Source organism: Oncorhynchus clarkii, chromosome 17 (assembly GCF_045791955.1).
Source record: "Oncorhynchus clarkii lewisi isolate Uvic-CL-2024 chromosome 17, UVic_Ocla_1.0, whole genome shotgun sequence".
Classification (NCBI taxonomy): domain Eukaryota; kingdom Metazoa; phylum Chordata; class Actinopteri; order Salmoniformes; family Salmonidae; genus Oncorhynchus; species Oncorhynchus clarkii.
Window position 1 is genome coordinate 65,204,260 of NC_092163.1, and position 16,758 is coordinate 65,221,017.

The 16,758-nt window shown below is 45.2% G+C and overlaps 1 protein-coding gene across 1 annotated transcript in view; it reads right to left on the reverse strand.

The window, feature by feature from the left end:
• LOC139371277 (inositol 1,4,5-trisphosphate-gated calcium channel ITPR1-like) overlaps positions 1-16,758 on the reverse strand; it is a 144,442-nt gene that overhangs the window by 54,405 nt on the left and 73,279 nt on the right. Inside the window, exons 44-51 of the mRNA XM_071111561.1 lie at positions 16,102-16,289; positions 10,486-10,675; positions 9,924-10,189; positions 8,133-8,333; positions 7,644-7,754; positions 1,072-1,167; positions 826-963; positions 167-265 (exon numbers count right to left, since the gene is read on the reverse strand). Of these exons, the coding sequence (XP_070967662.1) occupies positions 167-265; positions 826-963; positions 1,072-1,167; positions 7,644-7,754; positions 8,133-8,333; positions 9,924-10,189; positions 10,486-10,675; positions 16,102-16,289 (1,289 nt within the window). The remainder of the gene's footprint in view (positions 1-166; positions 266-825; positions 964-1,071; positions 1,168-7,643; positions 7,755-8,132; positions 8,334-9,923; positions 10,190-10,485; positions 10,676-16,101; positions 16,290-16,758) is intronic.

The following is a 16,758-nucleotide window of genomic DNA, read 5'->3' on the forward strand; positions in this document are numbered from 1 at the left end:
CAAAATACTGACAGCAGGCAAAGAAAGACAATATGACTGTCACATGCCTAGGATAACAAAAAGTCAAAACATATTGCCAAAATACATGTTGCAATCCACCAAAGTTAATACAGGGGTAATAAAACAGAAAACAACATGGTGAAAACAGATGGATAAAATGACTGACCTCAATTTGAGCTGTGTGCTTGGCATAGAACTCCAGGGCATCATCCCCCTCCCCATAGATCTTCAACATGGCCTGCAGCTCCTTGTTGTGGCGGGCCAACTGGATGAACGCACCAATGCATTGCATGAATGCACCAATGCCATCGGGTGATGTATCACATTATACTAATGAATTTTTATTGTACTGTCATTGGTCAAAATTTACAATCAGCGTCTTCTAAGTCACCAACTTCATTTTTTTGGGGTCTATTTTTCCTCATTGTATCTGATAGGTGGCATGAAACGTGTTACAGTAGGTGTGTTCTGTAACTTCCTCTAGCTGCCTGTGGGGACAGGGAACTGACACTGACACCAGATCACTGCAACACCAGACGCATCTGACAGTACATGCCACTGTTTGTGTACAATATGTGGACTATTCAGTTTTCACACACTAGCATGCTGGGTATCATGCATTGGGATCAACATTTTTATTTACATAACTGAAACTGTCAGTGTTGTTCACCCACATAACTACTTGAATAGACTAATAGAATAGAGCTGAATTGTGCCTAAAGGGGGTTAGAGTGGAAGAGCTCTGATGTAATACATTTATAGGTTGTATAGGAGCTGTTACAGGAGGTGTAAAGCTGCATGCAGTCAGTCATCGGTCTACAGTACCTGATGAGCCAGGATGTAGATGTTGTGGCCCACATTTCGTGGAGAGGCAGCATGCTCTTCCTCACCATCTTCATCTTCCTCAGCAGGCTCCTCCGGCTCCACCTCTCCCTGCATGTAGGCCTTCTTTATCACCTCCACCTGCATATGAACGTCACAAACCAGACCGTCAGATAACTTCCCCTTAAAAATGTCCTCTGTGCCATGCCATGCTGCAGGTATATCTGACTACCAATACATGGCACTCACCAGTTCTTTAGGCCTCATGTTGTACAGTATCCTCTCTGCATTCTCACTGTCATGGCGACTCTCCATGATGGCCAAGAGGAGCTTGGAGGCATTATTCTGGAACAGAGAGGGGAGAGAGGGGCAAGGGGTTAGGGTTGCACATCTTGGGGAATATTCAGAGGTGGAAACTTTCCGTGGGAATTAACGGGAATATATGGGAATTAACAGGAATATATGTAAATATATGTAAATTAATATTAATACCATTTAAATGTAGATGTGTTTTGCATTGGATATATTTACCACATCATATGGAAACAGAAACATTTTACCTCATCATAAGTAGATATAATTTCAAATGATTAAATGACTTCCAATAGAAAACAAATAAAATAAATGTAGTTACGAATTTAACCTTAGTTGACTCTTCACATGATTTTAATGAAAAACAAAAGGGAATATTGAATGATCCTCAACGATCCATCGCATCTTCCAAAAAGGTTAACATACACCACCATTCAAAAGTTTGAAATGTCCTTGTTTTTGAAAGAAAAGCACACATTTTGTCCATTAAAATAACATCAAATTGATCAGAAATGCATTGTAGACATTGTTAAAGTTTATCATTTTAAAAGGCTAATTGATCATTCGAAAACCCTTTTCCAATTATGTTAGCACAGCTGAAAACTGTTGTACCAATTTAAAAAAGCAATAAAACTTTAGACTAGTTGAGTATCTGGAGCATCAGCATTTGTGGTTTCGATAACAGGCTCAAAATGTCCAGAAACAAAGACTTTCTTCAGAAACTCATCAGTCTATTCTTGTTTTTTAGAAATTAAGGCTATTCCATGCGAGAAATTGCCAAGAAACTGAAGATCTTGTACAATGCTGTGTACTACTCCCTTCACAGAACAGCACAAACTGACCCTAACCAGAATAGAAAGAGGAGTGGGAGGCCCCGGTGCACAACTGAGCAAGAAGAGAAGTACATTAGAGTGTCTAGTTTGAGAAACAGAGAGAAACAGCAAGGGTAGCATTCCAGAGAGACATCAGAGACTGTAACGTTCTTTGCTTCACGGAAACATGGCTCACTAGAGAGACGCTATTGGAGTCGGTGCAGCCAGCTGGTTTCTTCATGCATCGCGCCGACAGCAACAAGCAACTTTCTGGTAAGAAGAGGGGCGGGGGGGGGGGGGTATGCCTTATGATTAACGAGACGTGGTGTGATCATAACAACATACAGGAGCTCAAGTCTTTCTGTTCACCTGACTTAGAATTCCTCACAATCAAATGTCGACCGCATTATCTACCAAGATAATTTTCTTCGATTATAATCACAGCCGTATATATTCCCACCCCCCCCCAGCAGACACATCGATGGCCCTGAACAAACTTTATATGACTCTATGTAACCTGGAAACCACATATCCTGAGGCTGCATTCATTGTAGCTGGGGATTTTAACAAGGCTAATCTGAAAACAAGACTCTCTAAATTCTATCAGCATATCGATTGTGCAACCAGAGCTGGTAAAACTCTGGATCATTGTTATTCTAACTTCTGCGACGCATAGAAGGCCCAGTCCACCTTTCGGAAAAGCTGACCACGACTCCATTTTGTTGCATCCAGCCTACAGACAGAAACGAAAACAAGAAGCTCCCGCGCTCAGGTCTGTTCAACACTCATCCGACCAATCTGATTCCACGCTACAAGTCTGCTTCGATCACGTGGATTGGGATATGTCCCGCATTGCGTCCAAAAACAACATTGACGAATACGCTGATTCGGTGTGCAAGTTCATTGGAAAGTGCATCGGCGTTGTCGTACCCACAGTGTCTATAAAAACATTCCCAAACCAAAAAACGTGGATTGATGGCAGCATTCGCGCGAACCACTGCTTTTAACCAGGGCAAGGTGACTGGAAAAATGACCGAATACAAACAGTGTAGCTATTCCCTCCGCAAGGCAATCAAACAAGCTAAGCGTCAGTATAGAGACAGAGTAGAGTTGCAATTCAACGGCTCAGACACAAGAGGTATATGGCAGGGTCTACAGTCAATCACGGATTACAAAAAGAAAACCAACACCGTCGCGGACCAGGATGTCTTGCTCCCAAACAGACTAAATAACTTCTTTGCTCGCTTTGAGGACAATACAGTGCCACTGACACGGCCGCTACCAAAACCTGTTGACTCTCCTTCACTGCAGCCGACGTGAGTAAAACATTTAAACGTGTTAACCCTCACAAGGCTGCAGGCCCAGACGGCATCCCCAGCAGCGTCCTCAGAGCATGCGCAGACCAGCTGGCTGGTGTGTTTACGGACATATTCAATCAATCCTCATCCCAGTCTGTTGTTCCCACATGCTTCAAGAGGGCCACCATTGTTCCTGTTCCCAAGATTACCGCCCCGTAGCACTCACTTCCGTCATCATGAACTGCTTTGAGAGACTAGTCAAGGACCATATCACCTCCACCCTACCTAACACCCTAGACCCACTCCAATTTGCTTACCGCTCCAATAGGTCCACAGATGACGCAATCGCAATCACACTGCACACTGCCCTAGCCCATCTGGACAAGAGGAATACCAATGTGAGAATGCTGTTCATCTCGACTCCACCCTGTGCAACTGGGTACTGGACTTCCTATCGGGCCGCCCCCAGGTGGTGAGGGTAGGTAACAACATCTCCACCTCCATTGATCCTCAACACTGGGGCCCCACAAGGGTGCGTTCTGAGCCCTCTCCTGTACTCCCTGTTCACACACAACTGCGTGGCCATGCACGCCTCCAACTCAAATCATCAAGTTTGCGGACGACACTACACTGGTAGGCTTGATTACCAACAACGACGAGACGGCCTACAGGGAGGAGGTGAGGGACCTCGGAGTGTGGTGTCAGGAAAATAACCTCCCACTCAACGTCAACAAAACAAAGGAGATGATCGTGGACTTCAGGAAACAGCAGAGGGAGCACCCCCCTATCCACATCGACAGGACAGTAGTGGAGAGGGTAGTAAGTTTTAAGTTCCTCGGCGTACACATCACCGACAAACTGAATTGGTCCACCCACACAGACAGCGTTGGAAAGAAGGCGCAGCAGCACCTCAGGAGGCTGAAGCAATTCGGCTTGTCACCAAAAGCACTCACAAACTTCTACAGATGCACAATCGAGAGCATCCTGTCGGGCTGTATCATCACCTGGTACGGCAACTGCTCCGCCCACAACCGTAAGGCTCTCCAGAGGGTAGTGAGGTCTGCACAACGTATCACCGGGGGCAAACTACCTGCCCTCCAGGACACCTACACCACCCAATGTCACAGGAAGGCCATTAAGATCATCAAGGACAACAACCACCCGAGCCACTATACTTTATCATCTACTGCATCTTGCCATCTTTATGTAATACATGTATCACTAGCCACTTTAAACTATGCCACTTTTATGTTTACATACCCTACATTTCTCATCTCATACTACACTCGCATTAACATCTGCTAACCATGTGTATGTGACAAATACAATTTGTTTTGATTTGAGATGCCTCAAGTCCTCAACTGGCAGCTTCATGAAATAGTACCCGCAAAACACCAGTCTCAATGTCAACAGTGAAGAGGCGACTCCGGGATGCTGGCCTTTCAGACTGCCCAATAAAAATAAAAGATTAAGATGGGCAAAAGAACACAGACACTGGACAGAGGACCTTTGCCTAGAAGGCCAGCATCCCGGTGTCGCCTCTTCACTGTTGACTCTTGACCTTCACTTGAACTCTGTTGAACTCTGCATCCAGCAGAGTAGATAAAGCATGTCTGGTTGGAGGGGTGTATGCTGGTTGAAGAACATTCAGAAATCTCTTCCAATACACATTGCCTGAGAGCATCAGAGGTGAACCATTTGCTTACACAGCAAGACATTCATCAGCATGTCTTTGACTACATTGCTTCATTGAGTCAAAAAACTTCTGATTCCAGGAGGACCATGAGCTGCTGCTATCGATAAGGTTTCTGAATCATAATTTTCACCTTGAATAGAAATAGAGGGACTTTTGTCAGAGGTTGCTAGTTGTGAGTGCAGAGGGAACTTTATGCACTTGGCCAAATGATTCTGTATCTTTGTTGTATTCTTCACATATGATTTGGCACAGTATTTGCAAATGTACACAGCTTTTCCTTCTACATTAGCTGCAGTGAAATATCTCGACACATCAGATAGTGCCCGTGGCATTTTCCTGTAAAGATCATAAAAAGAGTAAGAAAACAACAAATATAATTCCATGTACAGATAAATAGTTGTGCAGTTAGATTAAACAACTCATTTGTAAGATAAATGTTTGATAATTAAACATGTATGGAAACAGGTGAATTAACACTCAAGCAAGCTAAAACCCACATGGTAGCAAAACGAGCAGAAGTTGTTAACAAGTTCGAAATGATTTAAACACACTTTACTGTAGGCTACTATTTACTAGTTAACAAATAAATTATGTATGTCATATAAAATACACTGCTCAAAAAAATAAAGGGAACACTAAAATAACACATCCTAGATCTGAATGAATGAAATACTCTTATTAAATACTTTTTTCTTTACATAGTTGAATGTGCTGACAACAAAATCACACAAAAATAATCAATGGAAATCAAATGTATCAACCCATGGAGGTCTGGATTTGGAGTCACACTCAAAATTAACGTGGAAAACCACACTACAAGGCTGATCCAACTTTGATGTAATGTCCTTAAAACAAGTCAAAATGAGGCTCAGTAGTGTGTGTGGCTCAGTAGTGTGTGTGGCCACGCCTGGGCATGCTCCTGATGAGGTGGCGGATGGTCTCCTGAGGGATCTCCACCCAGACCTGGACTAAAGCATCCGCCAACTCCTGGACAGTCTGTGGTGCAACGTGGCGTTGGTGGATGGAGCGAAACATGATGTCCCAGATGTGCTCAATTGGATTCAGGTCTGGGGAATGGGCGGGCCAGTCCATAGCATCAATGCCTTCCTCTTGCAGGAACTGCTGACACACTCCAGCCACATGAGGTCTAGCATGGTCTTGCATTAGGAGGAACCCAGGGCCAACCGCACACCAGCATATGGTCTCACAAGGGGTCTGAGGATCTCATCGCGGTACCTAATGGCAATCAGGCTACCTCTGGCGAGCACATGGAGGGCTGTGCGGCCCCCCAAAGAAATGCCACCCCACACCATGACTGACCCACTGCCAAACCAGTCATGCTGGAGAATGTTGCAGGCAGCAGAACGTTCTCCACGGCGTCTCCAGACTGTCACGTGTGCTCAGTGTGAACCTGCTTTCATCTGTGAAGAGCACAGGGCGCCAGTGGCGAATTTGCCAATCTTGGTGTTCTCTGGCAAATGCCAAACGTCCTGCACGGTGTTGGGCTGTAAGCACAACCCCCACCTGTGGACGTCGGGCCCTCATACCACCCTCATGGAGTCTTGTTTCTGACCGTTTGAGCAGACAAATGCACATTTGTGACCTGCTGGAGGTCATTTTGCAGGGCTCTGGCAGTGCTCCTCCTTGCACAAAGGCGGAGGTAGCGGTCCTGCTGCTGGGTTGTTGCCCTCCTACGGCCTCCTCCACGTCTCCTGATGTACTGGCCTGTCTCCTGGTAGCGCCTCCATGCTCTGGACACTACGCTGACAGACACAGCAAACCTTCTTGCCACAGCTCGCATTGATGTGCCATCCTGGATGAGCTGCACTACCTGAGCCACTTGTGTGGGTTGTAGACTCCATCTCATGCTACCACTAGAGTGAAAGCACCGCCAGCATTCAAAAGTGACCAAAACATCAGCCAGGAAGCATAGGAACTGAGAAGTGGTCTGTGGTTATCACCTGCAGAACCACTCCTTTATTGGGGGTGTCTTGCTAATTGCCTATAATTTCCACCTGTTGTCTATTCCATTTGCACAACAGCATGTGAAATGTATTGTCAATCAGTGTTGCTTCCTAAGTGGACAGTTTGATTTCACAGAAGTGTGATTGACTTGGAGTTACATTGTGTTGTTTAAGTGTTCCCTTTATTATGAGGGTGTATATTCACCCTCACCCTGTATTGTAATCAAAACTTACCGGAAAGCCTGTAGTCCTTGGCTCAGACAGTATAGTAGTGTGGCCTCAATAGCATCTCATTAGTGTGCAAGATCTTGAGAATCAGCTGTACATGTGATGGAAGAGTACACTGCACAAGTGATGGAAGAACGCACTGTGCCTTGCAGAGGGTTGCAATTCCATTGAATTGGGGATAGTTTAACCAAAATATGCCACAAGACCTAGAATCGCCTTATGTGTAACCAAAAAAAAAGGTTCACTGTTATAAGCTAACTTTATTGATGAATTTAAGCAAAATTCCCAAATTTCCCGGGCTTAACTTCCCATGGAAAATTTCCTGAGAACGTTTCAGACCCTTTGCAACCCTACAAGGGATACAGAACATCAGGAGGATGAATAACATTCAGGTTGTCATGAGTGCTGTTGGTTAAAAAATGCATTAAACCAAGACAGAACAAAGAAATATGTCAAATGGATAATAAAGGAAAACAGAAAGGGTGCAACATCACTACTAAACCAAGACAACCTTGAGCTCCAGCACCAGGTCCATCCTCTTCTTGCCCAGGGGGTTGATGTCATTGAGGATCAAAGCGATGATGATGTCGATACCGTTGCATTCATGAGTGGCGATGCAGTTCTGACAGAGAAACAGACAAACAGGAAACATTTTGAAGTTGTGTTTATGATTGAGTCAAAATATCTCCAGATTAACCAGAAAACAATATTACAAAGGCCTTTGTTTAGTCTGACATGATCCTGCAAGAAAAAGCCATGCAAGGAACACATTTTTTTTGTATGGAGGTGTGTTCTGGGACCTATCTGGGCTTGTAAAGAGAATTTAAAAGCTTAATTAAAGCACTGCCAAATAAGACCAACCCTGCAATTACTGAAATGGAGACAGCAGTTATACGCAAACACTGGGTCATTTGACTACAACGTTTCATGATACTCCATCCACACATAAAAAACATAACTTTTGATCTAGGTAGCAGGAGGTGTGAGTGTGTGTGCCCACCTGGTTCTCATGGCAGGGTCCCTGGCAGTACTCTGTGAGGCTCTCTACTGTCTGGTTGATGAGGCCTACGTTCTTCTCATTGATGTAGAGTCCCAGCAACCCCAGGCCTCCCGTGGTGCTGCCACAGATACAGTCCAGGAACTGCAGCGTCTCACACACCAGATTATAGTTGTTCTTGTTGTTCTGACACCTCAGGAAGTTCTGGAGCGGAAAGAGACACACAAGTTATAAATTAGAGACACACTAATTCATACATTCACTCTAAACATTATGAACAATAACCTTAGATCCCTCTATGAACAAATGGGTTATTCCACTGAAAAACTACAAAAGTACTGGCTTTGAGTATAACATTATCAGAAAATATAAATGATTAATGTGCTATGTTAAAAAGGCTGCCTGTTATAGTTGCCCACTGCCTAAGAGGCGGTGCATTTGCGTAAGGCCCAGTACATCAGCAGAGCCGAGCTCCCTGCCATCCAGGACCAATGCAACAAGTCTGCAACCAACAGGACCCTGAACAGCTTCTAGCCCAAAGCCATAAGACTGCTAAATAGTTAGTTAAATAGTTAAATAGTCAATGAAATATAGTTGAAGTCAGAAGTTTACAGACACTTAGGTTGGAGTCATTAAAACTTGTTGTTTAACCACTCAACACATTTCTTGTTAACAAACTGTAGTTTTGGCAAGTCGGTTAGGACATCTATTTTGTGCATGACACAAGTCATTTTACCAACAATTGTTACAGACAGATTATTTCACTTATTATTCACCGTATCACAATTTCAGTGTGTCAGAAATGTACATACACTAAGTTGACTGTGCCTTTAAACAGCTTGGAATATTCCAGAAAATTATGTTGTGGCTTTAGAAGCTTCTGATAGGCTAATTGACATAATTTGAGTCAATTGGAGGTGTATCTGGGATGTATATCAAGGCCTACGTTCAAACTCAGTGCCTCTTTGCTTGACATCATGGGAAAATAAAAAATAAATCAGCCAAGACCTCAGAAAAAAAATTGTACACCTCCACAAGTCTGGTTCATTCTTGGGAGCAATTTCCAAACGCCTGAAGGTACCACGTTCATCTGTACAAACAAATTATGAAAAAAAGAGAGACTAAATATTCTTATTTTATATTTCTTTTTTTTTTTTTTTTTACATTTTTTGGGAAGCCTGGCTTCCCTTGGCATCCATGAATACACGCCACTGGTTGTTTACGAAGCATGTGACGAATCAAATTCAATTTTATTCAAGTTTAAATCAATGGCTGGATTATTTAGGGATGAGACGCATCTTTAACTCATGTCTAAACATGTCAATGAGATTAAACCATGATTAGTTTAGCCCGCTGTGTTTGCCTCAGGATCAATCCAAACAGGCCAAATACAGTGCACAAAACTGATGGTGAGCCATGGTGATTCAGCATCCAGCTATCTGTCAATGATGTGGAGTCTTGACCTTACTCCACAGAGTTTGTTAGTGGGGGAAGTTCAATGTCTGTCTGAGATATTGAACCTCCCCATTTAAAAACACAACCACACTTGTCCTCATAGTTAAACCAGACCAACCACTATCAGATACGGAAACAGTTGCATCACTTTGTTCCAACAAATCATGTCTATTTTCACCATCTGGTTTCATTTCTGTATAACGATCTGGTGATGGAAATGTACCAATACTGAAACTGTAAGTGTGCCATAGGGCCTGAGCAACCATTGCAGCCCCCCTTTATAACTAACTGGTGCATCGTAAACCACAGTAGTGCCCCCTGGTGGTGTGGCTGACCAACCTGCAACTCCCTGTTGTGGTTCTCACACAGCAGCTGCATGAGGCGCAGGATGGGCTGCATGATGGTAATGATGACACTCATCTCCCCCTCTTGGTCATCAGGCGTGCTGGCGGGGCCCTGACACTCGGCGGTGGCCAGGTGCTCCTCGGCCTCGGCCTCACGGCGGTACGTGGTGAACGCCTTCTTTGTGACCGTGGACGCTTCCACCAGCTGCTCCTTGACCTCCTCTGTCACCGCAGCAACCGCCACTGTAGCCACCACCTTCCCTGGTAAAAGAAGAACATGAGGAATAAGAGACACTCACAACGAAGGGGACACCAGAGTAACATAGAGGATAGTCTCACTGTACAGTGCACACAGGAGCAGAGTTGGAGCTGTCACAGACCTTGAACTTCATTATCTGGCCCCAGCTTGCACTGCAGTGTCAAACAACAAGGTATTTGTGAATGACTGATTTATGATTTCTACCATCTTCCGAGTGTAGTAAATTCACTGTATTAACTGTCCCACTTGACAGGACCAGGATGCTGTTCACACCAGCCCTACTACCCTGACCCCTGACCTTTCTTTCCTTTAGCGGTGGGCGTGTCCTTGTCTGGGGGCTCCTCGTCCTTCTTCTTGCTGCCCAGGTCGCTGGTGTTGACAGTCACAGTGGCCTTGATCTCCTGCTGGGCCAGCTTCATCCTCTCATAGAACACCTTGAAGAACATCTCTGACTTGTTTTCTCCCGTCAGACGCATGAAGAAGGATTTCTAGAATTGGACAAGAAGAACAAGTCAATGTTGCAGATTTAAGAGGTTTTGTTTCAGATAATTCTGTGTTAATAAGGGAATTGGTAGCTAGAGGTTTTCATAGTGACGTATTATGATTATGTTGTCAGATTATCTACATACGCACATTTCCCATTTAACAAATACAAGGTAAACAGCCTAAAGGTCTAGCATGTTTGTTGTTCCGTTTGACCACATCTACCCTGACAGACAGACAGACAGACAGACAGACAGACAGACAGACAGCCTGCCAGCCTGCCTGCCTGTCTGTTATGCAGCCAGAGGCTCTCTCTCTGCAGCTCTGTTACATAACCCTCCTTGTGCTCACCTGAAATCCTACCATCTGTTCTCTGCCCCAGGGGCACAACTCTACTGGTACCGTGCAGGGCAGGCTGCACTGTATACACATTCACACAGAGAACATAGCCAGGTACACAGTAATCCCAGCCAGGTACACAGCAATCACAGCCAGGTACACAGCCACCCCAGCCAGGTACACAGCCACCCCAGCCAGGTACACAGAAATCCCAGCCAGGTACACAACAATCCCAGCCAGGTACACAACATTCACAGGAAGTGTGTCAACTCAGCATATTCAGCAAGTACTTTAGCAATAATATAACCAAAACAAGAGGCAGGTGGGTGAGAGGGAAAGGGGGGAGAGAGGAGGGGAGGCGAGACCAAAGGCAGGTGGAAGAGAGTGGGGGAGGTCCACCATTAAGTTAATCAAAGTACTGTAGTTTGTCCCTCTTTCAACAAGGTTAAGTCAACCTTGTTTACAACACCAGGCTCATTCATTGATGGTGATTAGGATCAGAAATCAACAGTGGCTATGTAAGCAGGCAAACATCCACCCACATTGCCACACAGAGGGGAAAACTGCCAGAAAGCAACTTTTTAAAAACATTACCTAGTTTGAATGGGAAGCCTTCATGACTGTGACCATAAACAAGTACTTCCATCTCGGATCACTTGGATGACCATCATTATGCCAACACCTGACTGTCGCCTTATGTTCAAGACAACAACAGCAGCAGCAGCAGCGGCAGCAGCAGCAGCAGCACAAGCAGGAACAGAGCCTGCTAAGGGAAACCCTGTCAGGGCAATTTGCCTGTTGTTCCATCTACACATATCAAGGAACTTGTCAGTTTGCTGACTTACTTGCTATCAGTTTCCAATTATCTGAAACAGGTTTCAAATCTATATCTTGGGTACATAACAACATGTCATAGTCTGCAACAATAGCACAACACGGAAGGAAGATTGACATTTTTCTCTATGGGAAAATTGAGGGGTTTTATTATTCACTCAGAAAAAAAGGTGCCATCTAGAACCTTAAAGGGCTCTTCAGCTGTCCCCATAGCATAACCCTTTAAAGAACCCATTTTGGTTGCAGGTTGAACACTTTTGGTTCCAGGTAGAACCCTTTCTACAGAGGGTTCTACATGGAACCAAAAAAGGGTTCTATCTGGAACCAAAACAGTTCCCCTATGGGGACAGCTGAAAAACCCTTTTGGAACCCTTTTTCCTAAGAGTGTAGACTAGGCATTAAGGTGTAGTTACTAGGTGATACTCAATAGTACTTGGGCATTGCTAAGTGTAATTTACACCAGCACGGCTGTGGTGGTGAGCTTATTTATCCCTGGGCCCTTGATATGCACCATCAACCTGCTGATTCCTTCTTCTAGGAAACCACCAGCGTATCCTCTTCTCTGCAGCAGACTAGACCCTACCTGTAGGGCCCACTGGGTGCACTATGGTCTCTGTCTCTCCCCAATGTCTGGCAAAGGGGCCTCCTCCATAAAAAAACAAGGTAATTCTGCATTCCTCTCTTTCTCTTTTTTATTGTTCTCCCTTCACTGCTATGCTGGCTCTTGGCATCAACAAGGGGCAGTTATGTAAGGTCTATTTATATCGCAGGCTCCCGCTCCCTCCCTCCCTTCCTCAGTGAGCGACAGAGCTGTGGCTGTAATCATTGGAGGGCTCCTGCACCGTACCATGCCCACCAGTCGGTAACCAAGGAGACCCGCTCTCACACAAGGCCCGGTCACATACAGTATAAGAGGATAGAAAAACAAACAAATAAACTACCTACCTCCAATCACAACCCCTACCAGCCACTTCCATCAGGATGGTGGAATTGTAGGGGGGAGTTCAGGAGAGTTTGGAACAGTGAGTATGTTTATATGCACACTAACAACACAATATTAAACGGATTACGGCAGTAGGCCGAGTATGGCATTAGTCATGTAAACACCTTACTCTTCTCTTAATTGCCACAAGGTCATAATCATCATACGCCGATTAAAATACCTGGATTTCTAAGAAATATTTTGAAGTATTAGGAACACCTTAATCGGAATTCCAGCGGCGTATTTGATCTGCTCATGTGCCAAAACACCAGCAGCATCAGCTTCCTCTGAAACGACAGGTCAGTCAGAAGGCAGAGTTGATCAAAATGGGATGTCAGTTTCCAGCCTCCCGTCCAACGCCCCCTCTCCCTCTGACAATTCTATTTATACTTTTCTCTCGAACCTACAGGCCTGAAGGGATTGGTTTTCTAAGAAGTTCCGTTTTTTATATCACTCTCACAAGACAAAGAAGAAAATAGAAAATAAGCCAGTTTTGCCTTTGAGCACTGATAATAACCAATAGTGGACCAGAAAGCTTGTTCAAGACAGTGTTCCATCATGCAAAGAACAATCAATTCAGACTCAATTAAAACAAGTCAAAAACTGAACAATGACCTAATTTGAGTTTCTACAGAGGAGGAATCAAGTTAGTTATCCCTTGAAACAGCATAATGACCTCACCACAGCCTGCAGGCTGTTCTGCCCACTGTCAGTGCTGTAATAGCCAATAGTGTGGGCATCAACTTCCAGTGTGGGTCAGAGAGCCTTCCAAACAGAGCAAGGAGCGTCACAATCCAATTGGCAGTAGTCACTACTGTCTGACCTATCTGGATGTCTACGCTGGAGCAGAGCCTTACATTGACTTTAAGGCTCTGAACGGGAGTAGCCACAGGTGATAGATATCTCCATACAGGTGACCACCAGTAGCCAATGTACAGTACAAGCCTCTGCTTCCTTGCTCCTGTGGGTTGGTTGGCTCAATACTACAGCCTTAGCCTGCCTGGGTTGCAAAATAAGTTTCTTAGTCTTAAAAATCTGGATACCTTTTCTGTTTGTTTTTAATATAGCATATTTTGAAACAGGGAGGGGCCTGACACACCTCTGTGTTTTCTACCTCTCCTGCACATGCTCTTTTCATTTGCCTTTAAAAAAAAATGTTTTAACCCTTTTTCTCCACAATTTCGTGACATCCAATTGGTAGTTACAGTCTTGTCCCATCGCTGCAACTCCCGTACGGACTCGGGAGAGGCGAAGGTCGAGACCCATGCGTCCTCTGAAACACAACTCTGCCAAGCCACACTGCTTCTTGACACAATGCTCACTTAACCCGGAAGCCAGCCGCACAAATGTGTCAGAGGAAACACCGTCCAACTGGCGAACGTGTCAGCATGCATGCACCAGGCCCACCAGAGTAGTAGCTAGAGCACGATTGGATAAAGACATCCCGGCCTGCCAAACCCTGTCCTAACCCGGACGATGCTGGGCCAATTGTGCGCTGCCTCATGGGTCTCCCGGATCTGTAGTGACGCCTCTAGCACTGCGATGCAGTGCCTTAGACCACTGTGCCACTCAGGAGGTCCTTTCTTTTGCCTTTTAAACTCTTATCATATTGTTTGGTATGTTCTTGTGTGCAAATATAAATAAATTATCTTGGTTTTCACTAACGCACTTCCTCTCTCCCCCTGCCGGGCTGCAGCTCACCTCAGCTCTTTCCCTTTCGCCCTTCATACTACTGGCCCTTCATACTACTGGCCCTTCATACTACTGGCCCTTCATACTACTCCCTCCTTCCCTACCTCTTTCCCGTTGGCCCGGCAACTGCCCCAGATTACCACAAAAAAATTGACATCAAGAGCCTTTTTGTCATTGAAGAGAGGTCCAGCATTTTCTAAGAGACAGAAATGTGATGCGACTGCTGATATGATTCACTCAGCACCATACGTAATCCCGCAACAAAGCTGACTTGTCCCCTGCAAATTGTGAGTGAAAAAACAATCTGGGATTATGAAAGAATGAAGCCCTGTGTGTAGTTGTGCAGGCTCCTTGGCTACAATGAGAGAACCCCACCTCCACCCCCTCCAAATAATACATTATCCTGCCAATCTCTTTCCCTGACTACTACCTGTAATGTTTTCCTGCAGGGAGGTCCTTTCCAAGGCCCCAGTGCGTGTGCAGGATAGCATAATGGTGTTTAAGAGTGGGAGTAAATTATGCTTCAACTAAAAAAAAAAGGCATGAGGATCAGCGATCCCCTTACAATAGAAGTCTCAATGAGTAATGGCAGTAATTCCCCGGCTCAACTCTCTCACACACCCACACTGCAGTGAGAAACTCTTCAGAATGAACACTCTTGCATGAGGTTGGTAAACACCAACCAAACACACACACACACAACTTTGCAAATATTAACCCAAACTTCACAGGGCGCATCGCCACAATGCCAAAAGAAATACACACTCATGGCACACACCCACTGTTATCTACTATCAGCAAAAGAGGAAGACATATAGCCTTTTGAACCCAACCTGACCAAAACACTCGACAGATCTACATATAAACAGCTGCCCTGGGTGTGTATGTGTGTGATATGTGGATCTGTGTGAGGTGAAACAGTGGGATGGAGGACTACAAACTAGGGTGTGGTTTTCTACAGGTGTCTGGTCTTTCTAGAACATTTGGCTCCCAGGGCTGCTCCTCCTCCCCTTGTTCTGACAGCACAGTGAGACGCAGTTAATAAGGCTCTGTGGTCTTTGCATTATTCAACCAGTGACATGCTGTGGTTATATAACAGGAGTCATATGTGAGTTCCTTTGAGTAAACTGCCTGTGCAGTGGGAAGCCAAGCCAGGGTTCATCAGGTAAAACCACTATACAAATACAAGCCCTATTACGTAACAGGCCTGTTAATGCATTAACTCACACAGAGATACACACACTCTCAAAAAACGCAGGTTCAAAGTAAGAAAATGCAACTGCCCAACAATCACCCACCCCGCTCCCTATGTTCCTCTCTTAACCTTGCTGTGCAGTCAGAGAAGTAATTGGTTTTGTTGCCATAGCAACCCCTTCTGGCTGGCTGAGAGGAGGGGAGGTAGTGACGCATTGGGGAGCTACTCAGAGCTTAGAGCTTGGACCTCTCCCAGCAGATAGACCATTAGTTCCTGCTCTGCCTCCACTTCTTGCTCTCCTCCTCTGGGCCCAGTCTCTCCCACTCTACCTCTTCTCTAACATGTTCTACTCATATCACATTGTGCCCCTGGCACGGGTTAATTCTCACCTGGATGACCGTGTTCCCGCCCTCCAGCAGGGCGATGGCCAATAGGATGCTCTCCTGGAAGATACGGTCGCTCGTGGCGTTCATGATGAGGTCAATTACCAGGTCGGACGCACCCTCTTTATCCAGACGGCACTGGACCTCATGCAGGGTCAGCTCCCCTCGGGCTGCGGCCGCCCCTGAACTCACCACTGGGGAGGGACAGGGAGAGAGAGACGGGGAGAGCGGGACAGGCAGATAGTCATCAAGAGCCAGAACAAACAAACAAACAAAGGAAGGAAGGAAGGAAGGAAGGAAGGAAGGAAGGAAGGAAGGAAGGAAGGAAGGAAGGAAGGAAGGAAGGAAGGACAGAGACAGACAGACAGACAGACAGACAGACAGACAGACAGACAGACAGACAGACAGACAGACAGACAGACAGACAGACAGACATGAGAACCTGTCACTGTAAATGAGAGTAAAAGTACAATTGCATCATCTCACAGGGATTTCCTCAATCAAGAGGATTGCTTGACGGGCAGATTAAAGAGGTCAGTCTGTCTCTTTCCTGTTCATTGATTCACTGCATCATTAGCTTATTATATAATTTAATGAGATGAATCTTGATGGATATGATCTCTAAACTAAACCAAAAACCGGATGCCAAAAGTATAGTGATGA